The sequence below is a fragment of the Mastomys coucha genome, unplaced genomic scaffold (assembly GCF_008632895.1).
Source record: "Mastomys coucha isolate ucsf_1 unplaced genomic scaffold, UCSF_Mcou_1 pScaffold7, whole genome shotgun sequence".
Lineage (NCBI taxonomy): Eukaryota > Metazoa > Chordata > Mammalia > Rodentia > Muridae > Mastomys > Mastomys coucha.
In genome coordinates this window covers 7,405,411-7,425,548 of record NW_022196913.1, presented here as the reverse complement: position 1 = coordinate 7,425,548, position 20,138 = coordinate 7,405,411, and the positions used below count along the sequence as shown (strand labels likewise).

General features: G+C 43.6%; 1 protein-coding gene across 3 annotated transcripts in view; it reads right to left on the bottom strand.

Annotated features, from left to right (window-relative positions):
• Positions 1-20,138, bottom strand: part of Sfmbt2 (Scm like with four mbt domains 2) — a 229,444-nt gene that overhangs the window by 189,611 nt on the left and 19,695 nt on the right. For all 3 annotated transcript variants that reach the window (XM_031358425.1, XM_031358427.1, XM_031358426.1), the window contains 3 exons: positions 15,996-16,137; positions 7,116-7,210; positions 4,634-4,874 (listed from right to left, as the gene is read on the bottom strand). In XM_031358425.1, the coding sequence (XP_031214285.1) occupies positions 4,634-4,874; positions 7,116-7,210; positions 15,996-16,092 (433 nt within the window). In that variant the 5' untranslated portion in view covers positions 16,093-16,137. The remainder of the gene's footprint in view (positions 1-4,633; positions 4,875-7,115; positions 7,211-15,995; positions 16,138-20,138) is intronic.

Genomic DNA, 20,138 nt, shown 5'->3' with positions numbered 1-20,138 from the left:
GAACTCACTCTGTAGACCAGGCTGGCCTCAAACTCAGAAATCCACCTGCCTCTGCCTCCCAAGTGCTGGGATTAAAGGCGTGACCACCACTGACAGACTTCCAAGCTGTTAATGTTTATTCCATGACCACTCAGTGGGAAACTGGACCGTGTTAGCTATCTAGATTGAAAAGGGAATTAGACTCTAATTGTTGATTGAAGGACATTCTACCCAAGCAATTACAATCATGTTCCATCCTAGTTAATATGACGTGGTTAGTTTCTAACTGTTAGCTTGCCACAACCTAAAAGAGTCTCCAGTGAGAAACTGTCTAGATCAGGTTGGTCTGTAAACATGCCTTTGGTAAACTACCCTAATGTTAATTGAGGTAGGGAGACCCAACCCCGAACGCAGGAGGCACCAGTTCACTTGAAGGACCCTGGATTATGTGGGAGTATTGGAAGCAAGTAAAGATGCATTAATTCTCTCGCCGCCCTTGACTGCCTTAACTTCCCAAACATAATGGACTGTAGCTGGGAAGTGTGAGCCAAATAAACCCTTTCTTTTCTAAGTTGCTTTTCTTAGGGTATTCCATCATCATAGCAACAGAAATAAAGCTAGAGTACACGCCGCTGTCCAATAGGGACACAGGCACTTTGTTCCTGTGCTTTTCATAGATTCCTAGGCTGACATGCATGCACCCTAATTCTAAAAGAAACTCCACATCTCATGCATAAACTAGAGAGATAAGCAGTTACACTTTCCTACTGTTCTCCTTTAACTGGAATCACAGACACAGGAAGGTTGGGGCCGTTAACTCCCTGAGATTACATTATAGAAGCCCTCATTTCAAACATGGAACTGCTGGAGAGGTCTGAGGGCCTCATCTACGGAACTAATAAGTTAATGGAGGATGCTCACAAGAATGTAGATCTCTATTCTGACGGCCATATCCCTTACTTCACTTTGATTCCTGGGATTTGTAAGATGCCTCAGTTGGGCTGGAGAGATGGCTTGGTCAGTAAAGTTCTTGCTTTGCAAGCTCAACAACATAAGCCAGGCTGACAGCATTAGCTTGTAATCCCAGTAATCCCAGTACTGGTAAAGCAGAGGAAGACAGATCCTCAGGGCTCCCTGGTCAGCCATTCTAGCCTAACTGGAGAGCTAAAGGCCAATTAGAGACCCTTTCTGATTAAAAACAACAAAATGGATAGACCTAAGGAAAGAGAGACAAACTTGTCCTTTGGTCTACAAACTACACACTCACACATATACACACAATCACACACACATACACACGCATACACATACACTCACACACATGCACACACATACACACACTCACACACATACACACTCACACACGCATACACACACACAGACACACACACACAGACACACACACACACACACACACATGCCTCCCCTCACCATGGAGCCTCTCAGACAGAAACATTAAGGTCACGGGTTGCTACTTCATATTTTTCAATGCCTTTTAAATTCAACCACAACAAAGATAAAGATCATCTGGGCACAGTTGCAGTATTTATAGCATTAACTCACTAAGAAAACCATACAACAAATATCCCCATTCAAAACACAGATTCCCCTGGTCCCTGTAGAACAACCATTGCCTCTGGTTATGAAGCAATAATTATCCCTCCCCGCAGAAATCAATAAAAGCTCTTGCCCCATGAACCTGATATTTCCTGACTTTGTTCTCTGAAGTAAAGATTCTCAAGTCATATTGATTACATAGTAAATTTTTTTTTTTAAGTTCTTTACAAGACAGCACTGAAGAAACCCTCACACTAACAACACTGCTGTTGTTTGAAAAGACTTCTCATCTTTCCATCACATTACTGGTCACCCTTTTTCTAGGGTTTTCTCATTTTTCATTTTCATCTTGTCATTTTAAGGGTGTCTTTGTCTTGCTTAATAGCACAGAGTCTTCAGGAGACAAATCTGATGGTGTTTCTGAGACTTTGACAACTGCCATATTTTTCTTCCACGTGAGGAAGGGGAGCCGAGGAACCGACCGTGCCTTGTCTCTCCAGGGACAGATGGGACCATCTCAAATGCACCTAGGAGCTCTTAGAGCACTAACATCCTCAGAGCTCTGTGCACAGAGTAATATAGCAGCTGTTTTAAAGGGCAACCAGCAGGCCGGGGAATTGGGCAAAATGCCCCAGTGGGTAAAGATGGCTGCTACTAAAACTGGGACCTGCCTAGAAGAGAAAGGCTGCTCTGGGCTGTCCTCTGACCTATGCACTCATGCACATGTGCACCTGCACACACTCACACACAGACCTATACACACACATGCACGTGTGCACTTGCACACACTCACACACATACTCACAAATACAATTTTTAAATGTGAATTTTCAAAAGTAGATGGAGAGTTATAGAAGGTAAGAAGAATGGGGAACAATTTAGGGGTGATTAAAAAAAACTACTCAGACCTTGATAGTGACATTGTTTGCACAACCCTGTGAATGAGATTAAAGTCATCGAACTTAGAGATGACGTTTATAATACATGAATTATGTTTTAAAATTATACAGGGCTCCAGGCAGAACTCAGTAGTACAGCGTTTGCTTAGTATTCTCAACGTCCTTGCAACGTTAATTCATTAATAAATTACATTACATTAAACACACTGATACTATTGATGTGAGCCCCACTAAGGTCCCAACAGTCTTGTTTGTGAGCACAGGTTAGTTCTGACCTCAGAGACCAGTGGGAGAAGAGGAGGAGGAAGGAGGCAAGTTGATCCAGGCAGGGCAGAAGAGACACAAAGATCTAAAAGGATGCCCTAGCTCTCTTTCTTCTGAGACAATGAGGGGTCATGATGTCAGCTAAGGCCAAGGCAATGGATTCAACCCTGACAAATGTCACACAAAGGCAACTCCTGAGCTTAGGCCAATTTTACGACCCCTTTTTAGCAAGTCATCAATTATGTATAACAAAGGGAGGAAATAAAAGCTACAGACCTTTCTCCACAACCAGAAATATTATACAAGAGGCATGTGAGAGGAGCAAAAGAAGGAGGAGGGGGAGAGGACAGAGGGGAAGAGAGAAGGGAAGAAGGACAGGGAGAGGGAAAAGAAGAGTGAGGAGAGAGAGAGAGACAGAGGGAAAAAGAGAGAGAAAGAGAGAGAGAGAGAGAGAGAGAGAGAGAGAGAGGGAGGGAGGGCGGAAAGAGGGAAGGAGGGGAGGAGGGGAGAGGGAGAGGGAGAATGAAATAGATTACTCCAAAGGAAGAGCAGCCAGCTGAGTATGGAGGCCATGGAATACCCTTAGAGACTGTAGCAAAGCTGACAGGTACCACTGATGCTGTAATCATATATTAAGATCAGAGTCACATACTTAGCTGAACTCAGTTCTAAGGGACCCTGGGAGCTTTCTCAGTGCTTTCTTCCGCAGCAGGAGTCCTCAGGAAGGGCAACCTGGTACCACTTAATTGTGAAGATGCCATGTGCCCTGGAAGAAGTCCAGGGGTGCCTCTGGTTTGGTCTTTCTAAGTGTTTGGTAGCATCTCTCTCCCATGAGGCACAAAAGTCCTTGCAGACACTGCCAGATGTCTAGAGGGGAGACTACCCCCAATAAGGAATCATTGTTTTGCGGCAACTAAATTGATCTCATGTCTATACGAGTTTAGACCACTGCTTTAAGTGATGTCAATTCTCATTGGTTCGGCTTTCTCCTAGTTTCATAACCCTAGTATGCCCACAGCAAGAGAGAGCAAAAACTAAGTGCAGGGTTAGGGATGGGCTTAGCTGGTAGTGTTTGCTGGAGCATGCCAGAAACCTGCGTATAGGGGGTGTGGTGGCAAATGTTTGGAGTCCCAGCACTTCGAAAATAGAGGCAGGAGGATGAGAACTTCAAAGACTTCAGTCTGCTCTACACAAGACCTTGTCATAAGCAAGGAAGAGGAAGAGAAAAGAAAGCAAACAAGCAAACTTAGAAAAGAAACCTGTGTAGGAGGGCTAGAGAAGAGGCTCTGCGGTTAGGGGCGAGTGCTGCTATAGTAAAGGACGTAAGTTCAGTTCCCAGCACCCATGTCAGATGACTCAGAACCCAAGCACCTGTAACTCCAAATCCAATGACCTCTTCTGGGCTCCTGGGGCTCACGTGTACTCAGCTATACACAGCAGCACACACATATACATAATTAAAAACAAATTAACTTAAAAAAAGAAGCCTGTTTAAAATGTCAATTCTCTAAAAATGACTGAAGAGTAAAAGCAACACATCTAATCCCAAAAGAGGAAACTCTCCTCTCTCCAATCTCTCTCTCCTGTCTCCAATCTCTCTCTCCTCTCCCTCCTTACCATCGGCTTACCTTCCTCTCCTACCATCCAAAGACAACATCAAAGTGGCCTTGAACACTCTTTCCTCCTGTTTAACCAAACTACCTGAAGATCAATACCATTCTTGATAAACAAAACTCCACCCACCACCCACCACCCACCACCCAGCACACAGCATCCTCTAGATAACTAAGCCCTGAAGGTTTTAAAGAGCTAAGAAACCTTTGCACTAAACCCACTCAGGGTTTTATAGAAGGGTCCTTCTTTCCCCACTGCAAAGATCAGGCATCATGAAGAACAATTTCCTGGATATCAAAGCCTTTGACATGCGAGCTCACCATCCGGGGGTCTCAACACCTTGTTGTTCTGAGTACACCACCCCACAGGGTGCAGATCTGCTATGATCACATCACACCAGAAGTCAGCCCTTCGGTCCTCCCCATAACCACAGTATCGCAGGAGCAGCAGCTGTCCACAAGTGGTGATGATCGTGGCCACCCAGTAAGTGTCTGGATTGTTCTTATTGGCCACCTCCAACTTCATTCCTGGCTGGAAGTTACTCCGAATGCTGATCTCCACCTTGAGACACCAGAAACACAGGAAAACCATAATCAGACTAGTCACGAGCCTTGAAAGATTTTTAAGAGAGCTACTTAAGCATACAGCACTTTCAAACATAACCCCTGCTGCCTTAAAAGAGGCATATCCACCATGAGCCTCTAAGGAGAGGCTAAATACTCGGGAAGCCACACTCGAAAGATAAAATGAACTCAATAAGAAATTCTATTTCACCCATTAAATTCAACAGTTTGAAACTAATAATATAAAAACATGAGTGAGCAAGAATGCGGTTGCACACCTGTAACCCCAGTACCCTATAGGCCAACACAGAAATCCTACATAGTTACATCAATCTGGGAGACACAACTAGATCTTGTCTCAAAACACCAAAAAAGGCAATAAAGGCTGAAAATGTCACTCAGTTGGTAGGGTGCTATAGGGAGTCTTAAGGCTTGATCCTCAAGCACTGAATCATTAAAAAAAAAAAAAGAGGCAGGTAGAGAAGAATCAAGTCAAGGTCATCCTTGGCTATACAGTTTGAGACTAGCCTAGGCTACACTAAACCCTGTGTTTAAATGATGATGATGGTGATGATGATGATGATGGTGGTGGTGGTGGTGGTGGTGGTGGTGATAATGTAAAAGCTAGTATTTTTGAATAAAGACTCCCAAGATCTTGAGTTTAACGAAGAGCATTTCTCAATTAAAGCTACATACTCTTCCATGTATATAGCTAAACTGTTCAGCGTGCCAGCAGCTACTGCCAGGACAAAAATTAAAAATAACAAAAGCAGCATCCCCATTGGATGTGAGGTCTACCATAAGGGGACCCTCAAAGAAAGCAAGGGGATCATGAATTAGTTATCTGTGAAATGGCTACTTTTTCTGGAAATCTTTTTCACAGGCCTGGAAACAGTCTACATCTGCAAGGCTGGACGCCTGCATCCTCCTTCAGGAATACAGAGGTCCTGAAAGACAACCACCTGTTCACCAAAGCCTTCGCCATTTGGTGACGTCTACTTCAGCTGAAAAAGAGGTGTGAGAAGTGACCAGTCAAAGAATTCTGGAGGTGACCCCTTACCAAAGGCATGACCTCACTGTCCAGACGAGAAGGGGGAAGCTGTCAGCCTTCCCTTCCCAGACTTCCCTAAGCTCCTGTGGGACCATGGTCCTCACTGTATAAGCCAGAGATGTGTCACCTGTGGTGCGCTTTAAAACGGAGCCTCTGCTTTCACTACGTGGCACAAACACGGTCAGAATAAACTACAGCCTGAGGGTTACAGAGAAGGAAGGGAGGGTGCACCCTTACAAATTCAAGAAGGTCTTAAATGCCCTTCCGAAGAGACATGTCCCGTTCAAGTCGACATTAATGTCTTACTTCAGCTGAAGAATGAAAAAGAATCTTGAGGAGGTCGAGTTGCTACTGGGATAGCCCAGCGGAAAAACAAGTCTCAGAGAAGTAAACTTTTATTTACTAAAACAATAGTTATGCGTAAAAGCTTAGTTTGGGAAGCATCATCTCTTCCAACCAAGAGCTCACGACTAAGAAAACTCCTCGCTCCTTTCTCCTGGGCTTTGTCACCAGGCACACATGCTAGCTGAATAATGCGGACAGGTATTATGAAGGAGAATGAACTTTGGGAGGCCTACATTTCCAGGCTCTCTATCGTGATTCCTCTAACTTGGTTTATCTCTCCTCTAAAACCTACAAAACTCTAATGTGACTTTTCAAAATTACAGAAACTTTAAAAAAAAAAAACAAAAAAAAAAACTCCTGTAACTCAGGCTAGCCTTAAGGTCTCTATAAAGCCTGAGATTAAACTGCTAATCCTCCTGCTTCTACCTTCCCTGTGCTGGAATTATACAGATGCACAACATCCAGTTTTAGCCAATGCTGGAGATCAAACCCAGGGTTTCACGCATGCTCGGAAAGCATTCTTGTCACTGAGCAGAGTCCCCAGCCCCAAATATCATCTCATTATAAAAAATACAGTCATTACACCTACTAAGAAGAATGAATGTAACATCTTGCCTAACTCATTGGCTTTTTATTAGAATCAAGCTGTGTTCTGTTTCACCGGCTGCTATTGGTGAAAACCAAATTTCCCCCACCCTGCCCTGTCTTGTCTTCTTCCTACAAAATCTTAGCTGAGTTTCACTTCTCTTTTCACTCTTCTCTACTGGCAGGTTCTGGGGTTTCACCCAAGAGATCCCTTTCCCTCCCTCCCACAGACCAGAAGGGACAAACTGCTCAACATACATGTCTGAAGGACACGTGTGGCACCGCTCGGGTACCTGTCTCTTCCAAATAGTCTCCCCAGCTGAAGTCATTTTCCTCCAGGCTGCTATCCTCCTCTGTGGAAAAAAAAACAACAAAGAAAGAATATCAAAACTAGGCGACTGCAGGAGACACAAGCCAACTCAGTGGCTTCCGAGGATACGGCTGAACTCTTGGAAGAACCTCAGCTTGCTGCTGAAGAAATACCGAATTAAAAAAAGGAGAAGGGAAACTGGAGAGATAGTTCCTTTGGTAAATTGCTTGCTGTTCAAGTACGAGGACCTGAGTTCAGATATCCAGAAAGCACATAAAAAGTCTTGATGGAGAGGCTGGCGAGATGGCTCAGTGGGTAAGAGCACTGACTGCTCTTCCGAAGGTCCTGAGTTCAAATCCCAGCAACCACATGGTGGCTCACAACCACCCATAATGAGATCTGACGCCCTCTTCTGGTGCTGTCTGAAGACAGATACAGTGTACTTACATATAACAATAAATAAATCTTTAAAAAAAAAAAAAAGTCTTGGGGCTGGCGAGATGGCTCAGCGGGTAAGAGCACTGACTGCTCTTCCAAAGGTCCTGAGTTCGGATCCCAGCAACCACATGGTGGCTCACAACCACCCGTAATGAGATCTGACGCCCTTTTCTGGTGCCTCTGAAAACAGCTACAGTGAATTATGCTGGAGCAAGCGGGATGGAGCGAGGAGGCTGGAACAAGCAGGGCTGGCAGAGGTCCTGAGTTCAATTCCCAGCAGCCACACACATGATGGCTCACGGCCATCTGTACAGCTAAAGTGTACTCATACACATAAAATAAATAAAAATAAAAATTAAAAAAAAGTCTTGATGGGGTGTGTGTGTGTGTGTGTGTGTGTGTGTGTGTGTGTAAGGATTCAATGAAAGAGTCTGTCAAAAAAAGGGAGACTCATTGGTTAAGGAAGATACCTACCATTGATGTCAGGCATACAGAGAGACAGAGAACAAAGAAAAGGGAAACTCATTGGTTAAGGAAGATACCTACCATTGATGTCAGGCATACAGAGGGACAGAGAACAAAGAAAAGGGAAACTCATTGGTTAAGGAAGATACCTACCATTGATGTCAGGCATACAGAGGGACAGAGAACAAAGAAAAGAAACAAGGAGACAAGAAGAAACAATGCTTTGATGCCTTGTCAAAATTAAAAGCAGTATTTGTGTTTTGAGTCAAATGAGTTAAGAGTTGTCTTAAGGCTAATAACTGATATTTATGGATTAGCCTTACATTAGCCATGGGAGACATCACAGTGTGGGAAGGCTGGAAGAAGTGCAAAGGGAGTTTTCCAGCCCAAAGCGTGGTCCAAGATATGTATGTAGAGGCAATGATCTACCTATGCACTGAGGCTGGGGACTGAAAACTGACAGATTTTCATAAAACAGTGACTTCAGTAACATTTTAAGAAACATACATTGGACTGGAAAGAGGGCTCGGTAGTCACGATCATTTGCTGCTCTCTCCAACGCCTGAGTTTACTTCCCAGCAACAACCTATAATTCCAGCTCCAAGGGATCCACCATTCACATGAACACAATAACAGGCAGATACATGCATACACACACATGCACACACATACACACATATACTCTCTCACACACACACATTCTCACACAAACATTCATGCACATACAATGTAAGGAGAATTGGAGAAAGACCACTTGAATAAACTGAGGTCTCCCTGCAAGTTAGTGACAGAACATGCCAGCTGCCAGACACCCCTAATGTGATCCCTGGCGACATGTCTGCCCCATGCAGAGCCCTGTCTCCTGCCATAAAAGAGTTCTCAGAGCCTCTCACACCGACAGAAGCTGACAGATTATGTGCTTCCCAAATCTCAAGGGAAAGGACACAAACAACCAAGTGTAGACAATGTCCCGAGAGATAGTTAACTCTGCTTTGAGGCAGACAAGACAGCTTAGCATACAAAGAGGTTTGCTGCAAAGATGGAGGCCAAAGTTCAATCCTTAGAATCCACAAGATAAAAGAACAGAATCCCACAAGTTGTTTTCTGATTTATATAAGAAAGAAAGAAAGAAAGAGAGAGAGAGAGAGAAAGAGTGAGTGAGAGAGAGAGAAAGGAAGAAAGGGAGGGAGGAAAAAGGAGTGAGAGAAAGAAAAAGAGAGAGAGAAAGAGTGTGTGTGTGTGTGTGTGAGAGAGAGAGAGAGAGAGAGAGAGAGGAGAGAGAGAGAAGTATTGTAAATTTACATAGTTCTGCACACCTGGGATTTGATAGTCAGTTGCCAAAACATTATATAATGAGAAGCATCAAATAATACACTTTAAGATAAAGACCACATAAACTTGGTGTTATAACTTCAATGATTAGAGCTAAGCAGCTGTAATAGTTACTATTGGTGTTGGCTCTTGTGGCAGCTGGCATCAATCAGGAGGCAAACCCCTGAGGGTCTGTGAAAGCCATTCTAGATTGGGCTTACTTAAGAGGGACACCTCACTCTAAATTTGGATGGCACCCTTCATGAACTGGGGTCTTGTCCTAAGTAAAAAGGAGAAAGGGAAATAGAGGGCCAGCATGCCCATCTCTCTGCTTCCTGACTGAGGGTACAATGTGACCAGACACCTCAAGTGCAAGTCACCATGACCAATCCGACAGTCAGGCTGTGAGGCAGAAGTAAAACTTCCATTCCTTATGTTGTTTCTGTCTAGCAGCAAAGGTAACTAATGTGTCTGCGTGTGATTTTAACCCATCCTCAGGGCTTGCCAGAAGACACTGCAGAAAGCACTGCACACACAGTGAGAAGGAATGTTTCACTTGTCTCACAAAAATGTCCAAAGGAACCAGGCAGTGGTGTCGCACGCCTTTAATCCCAGCACTTGGGAGGCAGAGGCAGGCGGATTTCTGAGTTCGAGGCCAGCCTTGTCTACAGAGTGAGTTCCAGGACAGCCAGGACTACACAGAGAAACCCTGTCTGGAAAAACCAAAAAAAAAAAAAAAGGATGTCAACCTTCAACTCATACATCTTTCACAAGCAAGAGCTGACTCCACTGGCTGAGAGGAAATGCCATCTCCGGGCATGATGGGCAATATGCTCTCAGGTGGGCCGGAGGGATTAAGAACAGGAGGCTTCCAAAATGAAAGGCTACCCCCCTTTCTTCTCCTGGTGACTTTTCAATTAAGGGAAAGAAAAGTAATTGCCTTGTTATCCTCTACGTAGTCTAAGAGATGAGTAGAAAATGGTATTTTATTTTATAATCAGAAAATGTTAATATCTTTTGTTTTTGTTTTTGTTTTTGTTTTTTGTTTTTCGAGACAGGGTTTCTCTGCGTAGCCCTGGCTGCCCTGGAACTCACTCTGTAGACCAGGCTGGCCTCCAACTCAGAAATCTGCCTGCCTCTGCCTCCCAAGAGCTGGGATTAAAGGCATGTGCCACCACTGCCCGGCTTTAATATTACCTTTTAAGACAAGTTCTCACTAACTGGCCGTTTAACCCAAACAGACCTCAAATGTGTGATCCTCCTGCTTCAGCATCCCAAGAAGCTGTGGTGCCATATTCTTGTGCCACTAGACCCAGCTAAAAGAAGCTCGTGGAAGGTGTGACCTTAAATGTTGCCTTCCATGTGGAGGTTTGTTACAGCTGCTTCTTGAGTGCATGCCAATAAAGATGCTTAAAAACCAAAAACCCAAGAGCACACAGCTATGCTTTAAAAAACAGGGGCTAGGTCCTGAACTCCAGTCTCAGCTAGGAAGATACGAGACTTGGACCTCCTAAGGCACTGAAGCAAACAAGTCATTCTAGCCTACTACAGAAACACGTCATAAAAATAAGCCACATGCCAGACCCAGAATGAGATTAAATAACACAAAAATTGTATGTCCAACACTGGTAACTCTAGCCACGCTGTTGGAACAATAAAGCTGTATACAAAACTTAGGCTTACTCAATGACACAGTGGGTTAAAATCTGCCACATGCAACCCCTCCTCAGGCCTGTGTGCCCAAACAGTTGATTCTCTAAAGGCACGTTCAATGAGCAATCAGTAAACACATGCGATGTTTATGAGGAGAGATCTCATAAAGCCAGAGAAAATATTTACAGCTGATCCATAAACCTCTTAAAGCCACAAACATTTTATCAAGGAAACTCTGACAACTCCCGCATCATAAATGGTCAAGTGGGAGGCATTTCCCATGATGTCATGAAAACCCACTATGAAAAGCTACTATGAATACTTCACACCTTACAAAGAAAGCAGGCGTGTTCATTAAACAGCAGTTCAGTTTTGTTTGGTTTTAACAGAAAGCTATCTGTGGGACCAGAATATTCCAGAATAAACATAAATAGAATGTCTTATGAAAAGCCGGAGCACAAGTAACTTCAAATGAAAATATAATAAACAAGTGGCCCATACATCTTTTTTCTTAATAAGAGCTGGGGATCAGCTCACTTTACAATCTGACAGGAGCCTGGCTTTGCAAAGCTGGATATTAAAGCCTGCCTGTAACTGTTAGGATACAGGGTTCCGGAAACTGGTGGATTCCCCATGAACAAAATCTTGCAGAAGACAATCTCTCATGCGCTAGGTAATTTTTTAAAATGTGGAAAGAGATAGGAAGAAGGTTTTAAATCATCTTTAGATACTGGTAGCTCCTCCCATCACCAGGAGAGGAAAACAGGGCAGTTGTGAACAGTTCTCTAAATAACCCAGAAAAAGAACTACGGCTGCCAGTCCACCCTGGATCTGAGCACACAACTGCAGCCTGAAGTTCAAAGCAGGGGGTGAGGGTGTGTATGCGGGTATGTAAATATTGACCCACAAGAACTAGTTCTCACAATGAGTAGTAAGCCCTGAACTTTTCTAAGTGTGTTGACCCATGTTCTCCCAAATAAAAGAGGCTTGGTTGTCCGGATGATATATTCTCAGGGAGTGCCAGGCACAGCACTAGGGTGACTAAGACAGGAGAATTAGTACATTCAAGTCTAGCCTGGGCAAGCCATAATCACATAAAGAAACCTGTCTCTTAACCTACAGACAGGCAGATCCACAATATATATGGAGAGAAATACATTTAATACACATACATAAGCATTCTTTGTGTGTGCACATGTATAACTGTGTTCGTGTATTTGAGTATGTCTGTGACCGTGTGCATGCGTTGCAGGTTGGTGCCAATGGTCACTTATCAGGAGCCATCCATCTTGTTTTGAAGACAAGACCTCTCACTGGCTCACCAGTTAGGATAGTCTGGCTGGTGAACATGCCTGAGGATCTCTACAGCTCTGCCTCCATAGCACTGGGGTGGTAAGTGTACTTTTCCACAAGGGTTCTGGGGATTGAACTCATGTCCTCACGCATAAACTCAAGGGCCTTATTGACTCAGCTACTTCTCTAGCCATTATTATTATTATTATTATTATTATTATTATTATTATTATTATTACTATTATTTATAAGACTCAAGTTTACTTGTGCAGCTTTCTTCTTTTTCCTCAGAGGCTAGCCTTGGCTGCACATAAAGCATCATAGGCTCCAGTGGGAGATTACACTTGAGCAGGCCTGTACATTCCCTGTCTCAGAAGCCATTTTATTACAGTAGCCCCACATTCTGCTACCTTTCACTCTAATGGGAGACACCCAGAAGTCTAGCGATCCAATTTCAGTGGGCTTCATTCCTGCATGCCTTGGGGTACTTTGGGGTGCTCTGCCCACTGGGGAGACCTGTGGCTCCTCTTTGTTTAGCTGTACTTAGTTCAGGCACATACTCTCTGTGTTTCTAGGGAGGAAGCACCCTTCTAGTCTTATTTCAAGAGCAGCACTCACATTTGAGTTTCCAATCCCAGCTAAAATCTGCGCTCACCTGAAGAAAAACCAAAAAAAGGAAAGAGAGAGAGAGAGAAAAATAAAACTACCAGTGAGACTCAGTTTAGTCTCAGCCGGGACAGATCCCAGGGTAGAATCATCCTTGCAAGACACTAACTCAGCCATGGGCAGAGTGGGCAGAAAGAAGAAGCAGAGGGGAGCACACTGAAGCCACCCGACTAGCTTTCTGTCTCTTGATCATCAAGCAAAATCGTTTCCTCCGGGGAGAGCTATAGAGACTCACTTGTGTTCTCTCCTCTCTCCTTCTCCGCAGCCTCCTCTCCCTCTGAATCTAGGGCCTCACATATCTCACACGAGCTAAACAATGGCTCTACCAGTGAGCTATGTATTCCAGCCCTGTTTATACAACTCTGGAGACAAAGTCTCGGCCGGCAAGGTCTCGGCGTAATCTTGCCCCTGTAACCCAGGTTGGCTTCAAGCACACAGTCTCCTTGTCTCAACCCCTCACACGGTTAGCATTATGGCTAAGGAGATGCCATCATGTGTCTGACACGTAACAAATAGAGAAGAGCCGGGAGAAAGAAGAAAAGGGAATCTGATTTGTAGGGCGGTGGAGTCGGGATGAATGACATCGGTGCCCCAACTTCAGTATGGGTGCTTCCAATACACCACGCCCAAGCAACTTGACCTTGGCATCCAGTGTCCTCATCTTTAAGATATGTTATCTGTTTTAATGTTCAAACCTAGATGTGATTTACAGAATTGCTCTTTTTAGTCTATAAAGTTTTAGACTCACTTTTAAAACCTGTGGCACTATGTTACACCCATGAACTCCTGACAATATGCTCATCCACACAAGACCACACCAGTCAACATCCCAGTATGGAGGAGGAAGAGTACGGCCCTACCCCCAGGTGAAGAGTCACAGACAGTGGATGGCTATTTTGTCTGTTTCTGGGACAACCCTCCCTGATAACTTCCCCATGCCCAAGTGGTCAGGTCGACACTCAAGTATATATAGGCAACACTAATGGGCCTCCATAGCGTATATAGGTATAGCAACAATAATTATGGAGAAAGAAGACATAAATTTGAGAGGGACAATGAGGGAACATAGAACAAGCTAGAAATGGAGGTATGATGAAAATACATTGTACTTGTGTTTGAAATTCACACACAAAAATTTTAATTCAATCTACAGAAATGGTAGCACTGTCAAAGCCTCCTTATCAGCCGGGCGGTGGTGGCGCACGCCTTTAACCCCAGCACTTGGGAGGCAGAGACAGGTGGATTTCTGAGTTCGAGGCCAGCCTTGTCTACAGAGTGAGTTCCAGGATAGCCAGAGCTACACAGAGAAACCCTGCCTCAAAAAAAAAAAGACTCCTTATCTCAAGGACATAATGAAATACTAAGAAACAGGGACAAGTAAGCCCAGAGCACAACAAGAAAGACCTGGGTCAGGAGCTGCAAACTACAAACATAACTTAGAATTATGTAGAAATCTTAATGTTAAAGATCACAGCATCGTGTGTGATTTAAACCATCCACTACTACTCAAGAGTAAGGTACAAATCATGAATGAGCATCTACGATGCTCATTCAGCCTGGAATCCCCCAGACTCTAATATCGTCCTGAAGAACTTGTCAGTAAGAATAATTTCCTGACAGTAGATTATCCGTAATGAGCTTCAGAATCTACTTACGCTAGGGAGAAATATGGCAGCTGCGTGAAAAGGAAAACTTATCACTGAAAATGACACCGCCCCCAGAAAGGCCAGCGCAGCCGAGGATGCACTACAAAAATCCAGGCAATGCCTAAGGAACTTCCAAAGTGTAAGACTGTAAGATTACTTCACTCTGCAGACAGAAAAAAGGATGGTGGGTGGAGACAACTAGAGCAGCACCTGCTTGGCAATTCTCAGAGCCCCTGGTTCAATCTGCAGCATCATACGGAAAAACAAGTGTGGCTAGGGAGACACCCCAGTCAGTGAAGTGCTTTCCACGCAACAGACCTTCATAGAACAGAGAGATCTGACCTACTAACGTCAATAGCAAGCAGTTTTTTACTCCATCATTGACTAGTGTGAGCCAGCAAGCTGGCTCAGCAGGTAAAGGTGCTTGCTCGCAAGTCTGAAGACAGTTCAATTCTCCTGCAACTTGCCCTGTGGCTCTCACCTCCACGTGTAACCATGGCATACCACATGAGTGACCACGCACGCACGCACGCACGCACGCACGCACGCAGTTCATTATTTCAGAGTGAGGACAAACTTGGTAATTTCATTAGACAATGGTCAACTCTCCCTCTCAATTAATGGGCAACATTTTGTATAAGTTCACTGTAGCAAATATTAATGATTCATAGGGCTCTCTTGCTCTTATTTAATTTGCTGATATATATAAATCATGCAATTCTACTTTCAGAAAAAAAAAGTATCCTTTTAAAATAAACCAGTGCATAAATATTTTGAGATGCATTTATAAATTCATTAAATATTAAAATCCAATTAAAAACAATCTGGGGGTTTTTTATTTTTTTTCTTTGCTTTGTTTTATCCAATTATATCACACAAACTCACACGACCTAAATTTCTTTCATACTACATACTTTCCAAAGACACGCTTGCTGCTTTGGAGAGTGTGCCAGTAATGTCTTCTCTCACAGTTCCACATTTCTCATTGAAACCAACCTGAGAGGCCACTGATGGGTAGCACTGAGGAATGTACAGTCACTAAGCATGAGAGCCCCATGACGTCTGTTGTGACAGCACAGATACCTACAGACATGTACCAGCAGAAGGCACCGAGATTTAGATGTGCTGGGTCACCCCACTGTAACCTAGGCCCCTCTGTCTTGTATCATCAATATTACTACTGACTCAAATCCTTTGTAACTTGAAAGCTGCTGTACCTGTGCTGTATCGTGGGGCTTGGGTGGGACAGCAAATGCCATGAGACCTACAAACATGTCCCCAGTGTTTCCTGAGCATCTCAAGAAAAGACTGGCCAATAAGCAAAGTTTCGGAAAACTCCAATACGCCGTATCCTACCTGAGTCAAGATTCTCATTCCCATTTGCTGGGCTGGTTATCTTTTCAAAAGAGGAGGATGAGCTGCGCTTCTTCGAAACTGGCAAATATCTCTCCATGCTGGTGGCTCTGCCTCCTATTCCCTTAATTCATCCTCCAGGGAGCTATATAAGGACAAGCAAAAACAGAAGATTAGAGCCCTCTAATCAGATTCATCATGTCAACTCTTGTAGCTCCCCACGGTTACAGAACCCTCACACCAACTCCTAACACTTCAGAAGAGGGGGAATGTAGTTGCCAACTAGAAATACCAAGAATCAGAACAAACAGCCCATCGCATCTCTACACAGCGCCAACAACAACAAAGGTCACAGCACAGCAAAGCTAGCTATTCTCTAGAGGCCGTTAGTAACACTAACATGGACACGTTTTCACCAACAAATACAGTCCATGATGGTGGTCCATCAGCCTGGGGCACATGCATCCTCTCTAAAAATACTTTTTAATCTATATGTAATTACACATTGTATCACGTATAAACTGTTAAGATATATATATAATTTTATTTATATGCCCATATATATGTATAATTCAATGTGTTCTTTACTTCACATGTGGGTAAAAAACAAAGTCAGCAAAATGGCAAAGCTAGACAAGAAAATGAATATGATATGTGTATGTTTAGCAGTGGAATAATGTATGGCTCACATATTGGTGAGTGGTCCAAGAATATCACCTCCTTCACACATATGCTGGGGTGCGTGTGTACACGAACGCACACACGCACAGAGAGAGAGAAGCACAGAGTCACATACAGCACACAAGCATATACAGACACACAAGCACTTATATATCACACATAGCACAGACACACACAACACACACATGCACATAAATGTCACACACACAGCACAGATTCAGATACAGCACAGATATAGATACAAATACATATATACCACACACACACACAGCAGACACACACAAGCATATACATATTACACATGCACACACACACATATACAGGGCACAGACTCACATACAGTACAGGCACACAGAACATACAAGCACATATGTATAGCACACACACACACACACACACACACACACACACACACACAGCAGACTCACAGGAAATGTGAAAACAGCTCCGGTCACTGGAAAGAGGCTGGAAAAGCGCCAGGCACCCAGGACGGAGATGTAATCCCTGGACATTTATTTACCTACCTGTTGCATCAAAATGCACTGTTGGGAAGAGCCCAGGCTATTTCTCAATCAAAATACAAAGGAAGAAAAGGCCTGCTTTAGACTAGAAAGTATAAAAGCACCTGACATGGCTCATTAAGCAATAATCTAGGCATCTTGCTCACTAATAAAAGCAAACAGAACAATCAAAAACTCAAGGCACCTCCAAACAACTGGATTATCTCTTTTCCAGTCAATATTCTCTGAGCGCAGAGGCATACGTTTTATGAAGCAAACATCAGTGATGATCCGACAGACGGACAGATGGACACACAGTCGACAGATAGATAGATGATAGATAGATTGATAGATAGATAGATAGATAGATAGATAGACAGACAGACAGATGTATAGATAGATGATATACAAATCGATCAATCGATCTATCAATCAAAGGCTGGGGAGATGGCTCAGTTGCTAAAGCATTTGCCAGGTACTCATGAGGATGGAGTTCAGATACCCGGAGTCCACACAAGCGCTGGGTGGGATGGCAAATGCTCAGAACTATAGCCTCATAAAGTGGAGAAAAGGGAAATCAGACGAAGCAGGCTAGCAGGAGAAACCATGTTGGAAGGTTCTGGGTTTGCCTGTGATACCCTGACTCAGGTAAGATGGAGAAGGGCCAAGTGTGCACCTGGACAACCTTGGGCCTTCACCTTCTTAGCACACACCATGAAACTGTGAGCCAGAATGAAACTCCCTTCCTGTGATGGTTTGTATATGCTCAGCCCAGGGAGTGGCACTATTTGGAGGTGTGGCCTTGTTGGAGTGGGTGTGTCACTGTGGGTGTGGGCTTAAGACCCTCATCCTAGCTGCCTGGAAGTGAGTCTTCTGCTAGCAGCCTTCAGATGAAGATGTAGAACTCTCAGCTCCTCCTGCACCATGCCTGCCTGGACGTTGCCATGTTCCTGCCTTGATGATAACGGACTGAACCTCTGAACCTGTAAGCCAGCCCCAATTAATTGTTGCCTTGGTCATGGTGTCTGTTCACAGCAGTAAGACCCTAACTTTAGACAGCCCCTCGCCTTATTTCATTCGTTTATTTGTTGTTTGTTTTCCTCAAGGATTTTGTTGCAGCAATGAAAAGCTGACTGACAGAGGAGCAGACTCAAAACAAGTAAGTGCAGTCAATGAGTAGAGGGGAAAGTTGAAACAGGAGTAAAGAAAACAAGCTTAAGACATATCTGAAAGGCATAATCGAACAGAACGGGGTAAAAATAATCCTAACAAAACTCCATCTTTTCACAGCATGCAGCCACTGACGCCGCTACAATAAATCCAAATCGCTACGCAGCCAGCTCTCAGACACTAATGTAGCCTATGAAAATAGATAGTTCTGGGGAAAGCCTATTAAACATAAGAATGGTGGACTACTCTCACAAAAATTTATATTTACTTTCCTCTCTTAAAGACTATTTTAGTTTAAATGGGATGGGAGGTCGAGTCTTACTGGTGACAGCTGATTGATCCATTAAGCTTAGCAAAATAAAGATGATGCACCATTTATTTCAAGCTGAAGATTGGCTTACTGCTTAAGTCCTCCCTAGATGGGGGAGGCTGTGAGCGCCACCCTATCTATCAGCAAAAACAAAAATAAAAGACACATACAAACATTTTGCTTAAATGTTTGTTTGTTGTTACTTTTTTGTTTGTTTGTTTGTTTGTTTTTCGAGACAGGGTTTCTCTGTGTAGCTCTGGCTGTCCTGGAGCTCACTCTGTAGACCAGGCTGGGTGTTGTTACTTTTTAATGCAGGATCTCATACGGCCTAGATGTGCCTCGAACTCTAAGTAGCCAAGGCTAGTTTTGAACTCCTGAACCTCTGATCACAGACAGGCATTGTTGGCCATGCCTGGCTAATAACAGGATATTTTGAAAAGCAAATCCTTTTATTAACAACAATGCTCTCACCTCCAACCCGCAAAAAGAGATATTTTTAGAAGGAAGCATATTTCCTTTTTGGTGTGTGTGTGTGTGTGTGTGTGTGTGTGTCCTTATCTGTAAATCCTCCATGAAGCTATGCTCCCATCCCTTTTTGGCTCCTATTTTTAAACAAACTCTAATTTCAACACCAAAGTTAAAGATGTCTATTAAAATATGGCAGAATTCTTCTTCCAAAGCTAGATAAAGAAAGTTCAGCAAACTGCACATCTAAAGGGGAGCTTCCTTTTATTACTCTAAGCTATGGCAACAGGACTGGCTCCTGGGCTTTGGAGGCAGAGGAACCACAGAACTGGAGTATGGGAACTTAGCGCAAAAGTCGCCTTGGCTGGGCGAAAGGAACCATTAACTTGAATATGGAGTAACCAAGCCATTATCAAGCTGTGGGACATAAATTAACCTTTCTGTGCCACACATTTCTCATCAGTTAAAGAAGAAGTTTGATTACATGCAATCAAAGAGCCTTTTCAACTCCAAAAGGCTGAGAATCTATGATGCCTCTTTAGTATTAATTAGGTATTTTCTCAATCAGGCTATCATTTGATCTGAATCACATTTAATACAATAAACCTTCTCCCCCTTAGTCTCCCTCTGCCTCTTCTCTCTATTTGGGGTGTACTTACAGAATACTGACTCTAGCATGAGTTAACCAAAGTTTTGTAGGGGAGAAAATGAGTTGGGAAGGGCACTCCTTGGATGTGATTACAAAACCTACCTAAAACCAGAAGGGCAAACCCAAAGGAACTTTCCATACATGTCTGGTGATGCTCACAAGCTCCGCGTGGCTACTGAGCACACGAAATATAGCCAGTGTAACTAAGTAAAATCTGGATTTTAATTTCAGCATTTAGAGGTTGGGGGAAAGAAAGATTTGAGACAGAGTCTCCGATAGCTCAGGTTAGTCTCAGACCTTCTATGGAGCCAAGAATCACACTGAATTCCTGAATCTCCTCCCTCTGAGGCCCAAGTACTCAAATGGATCAT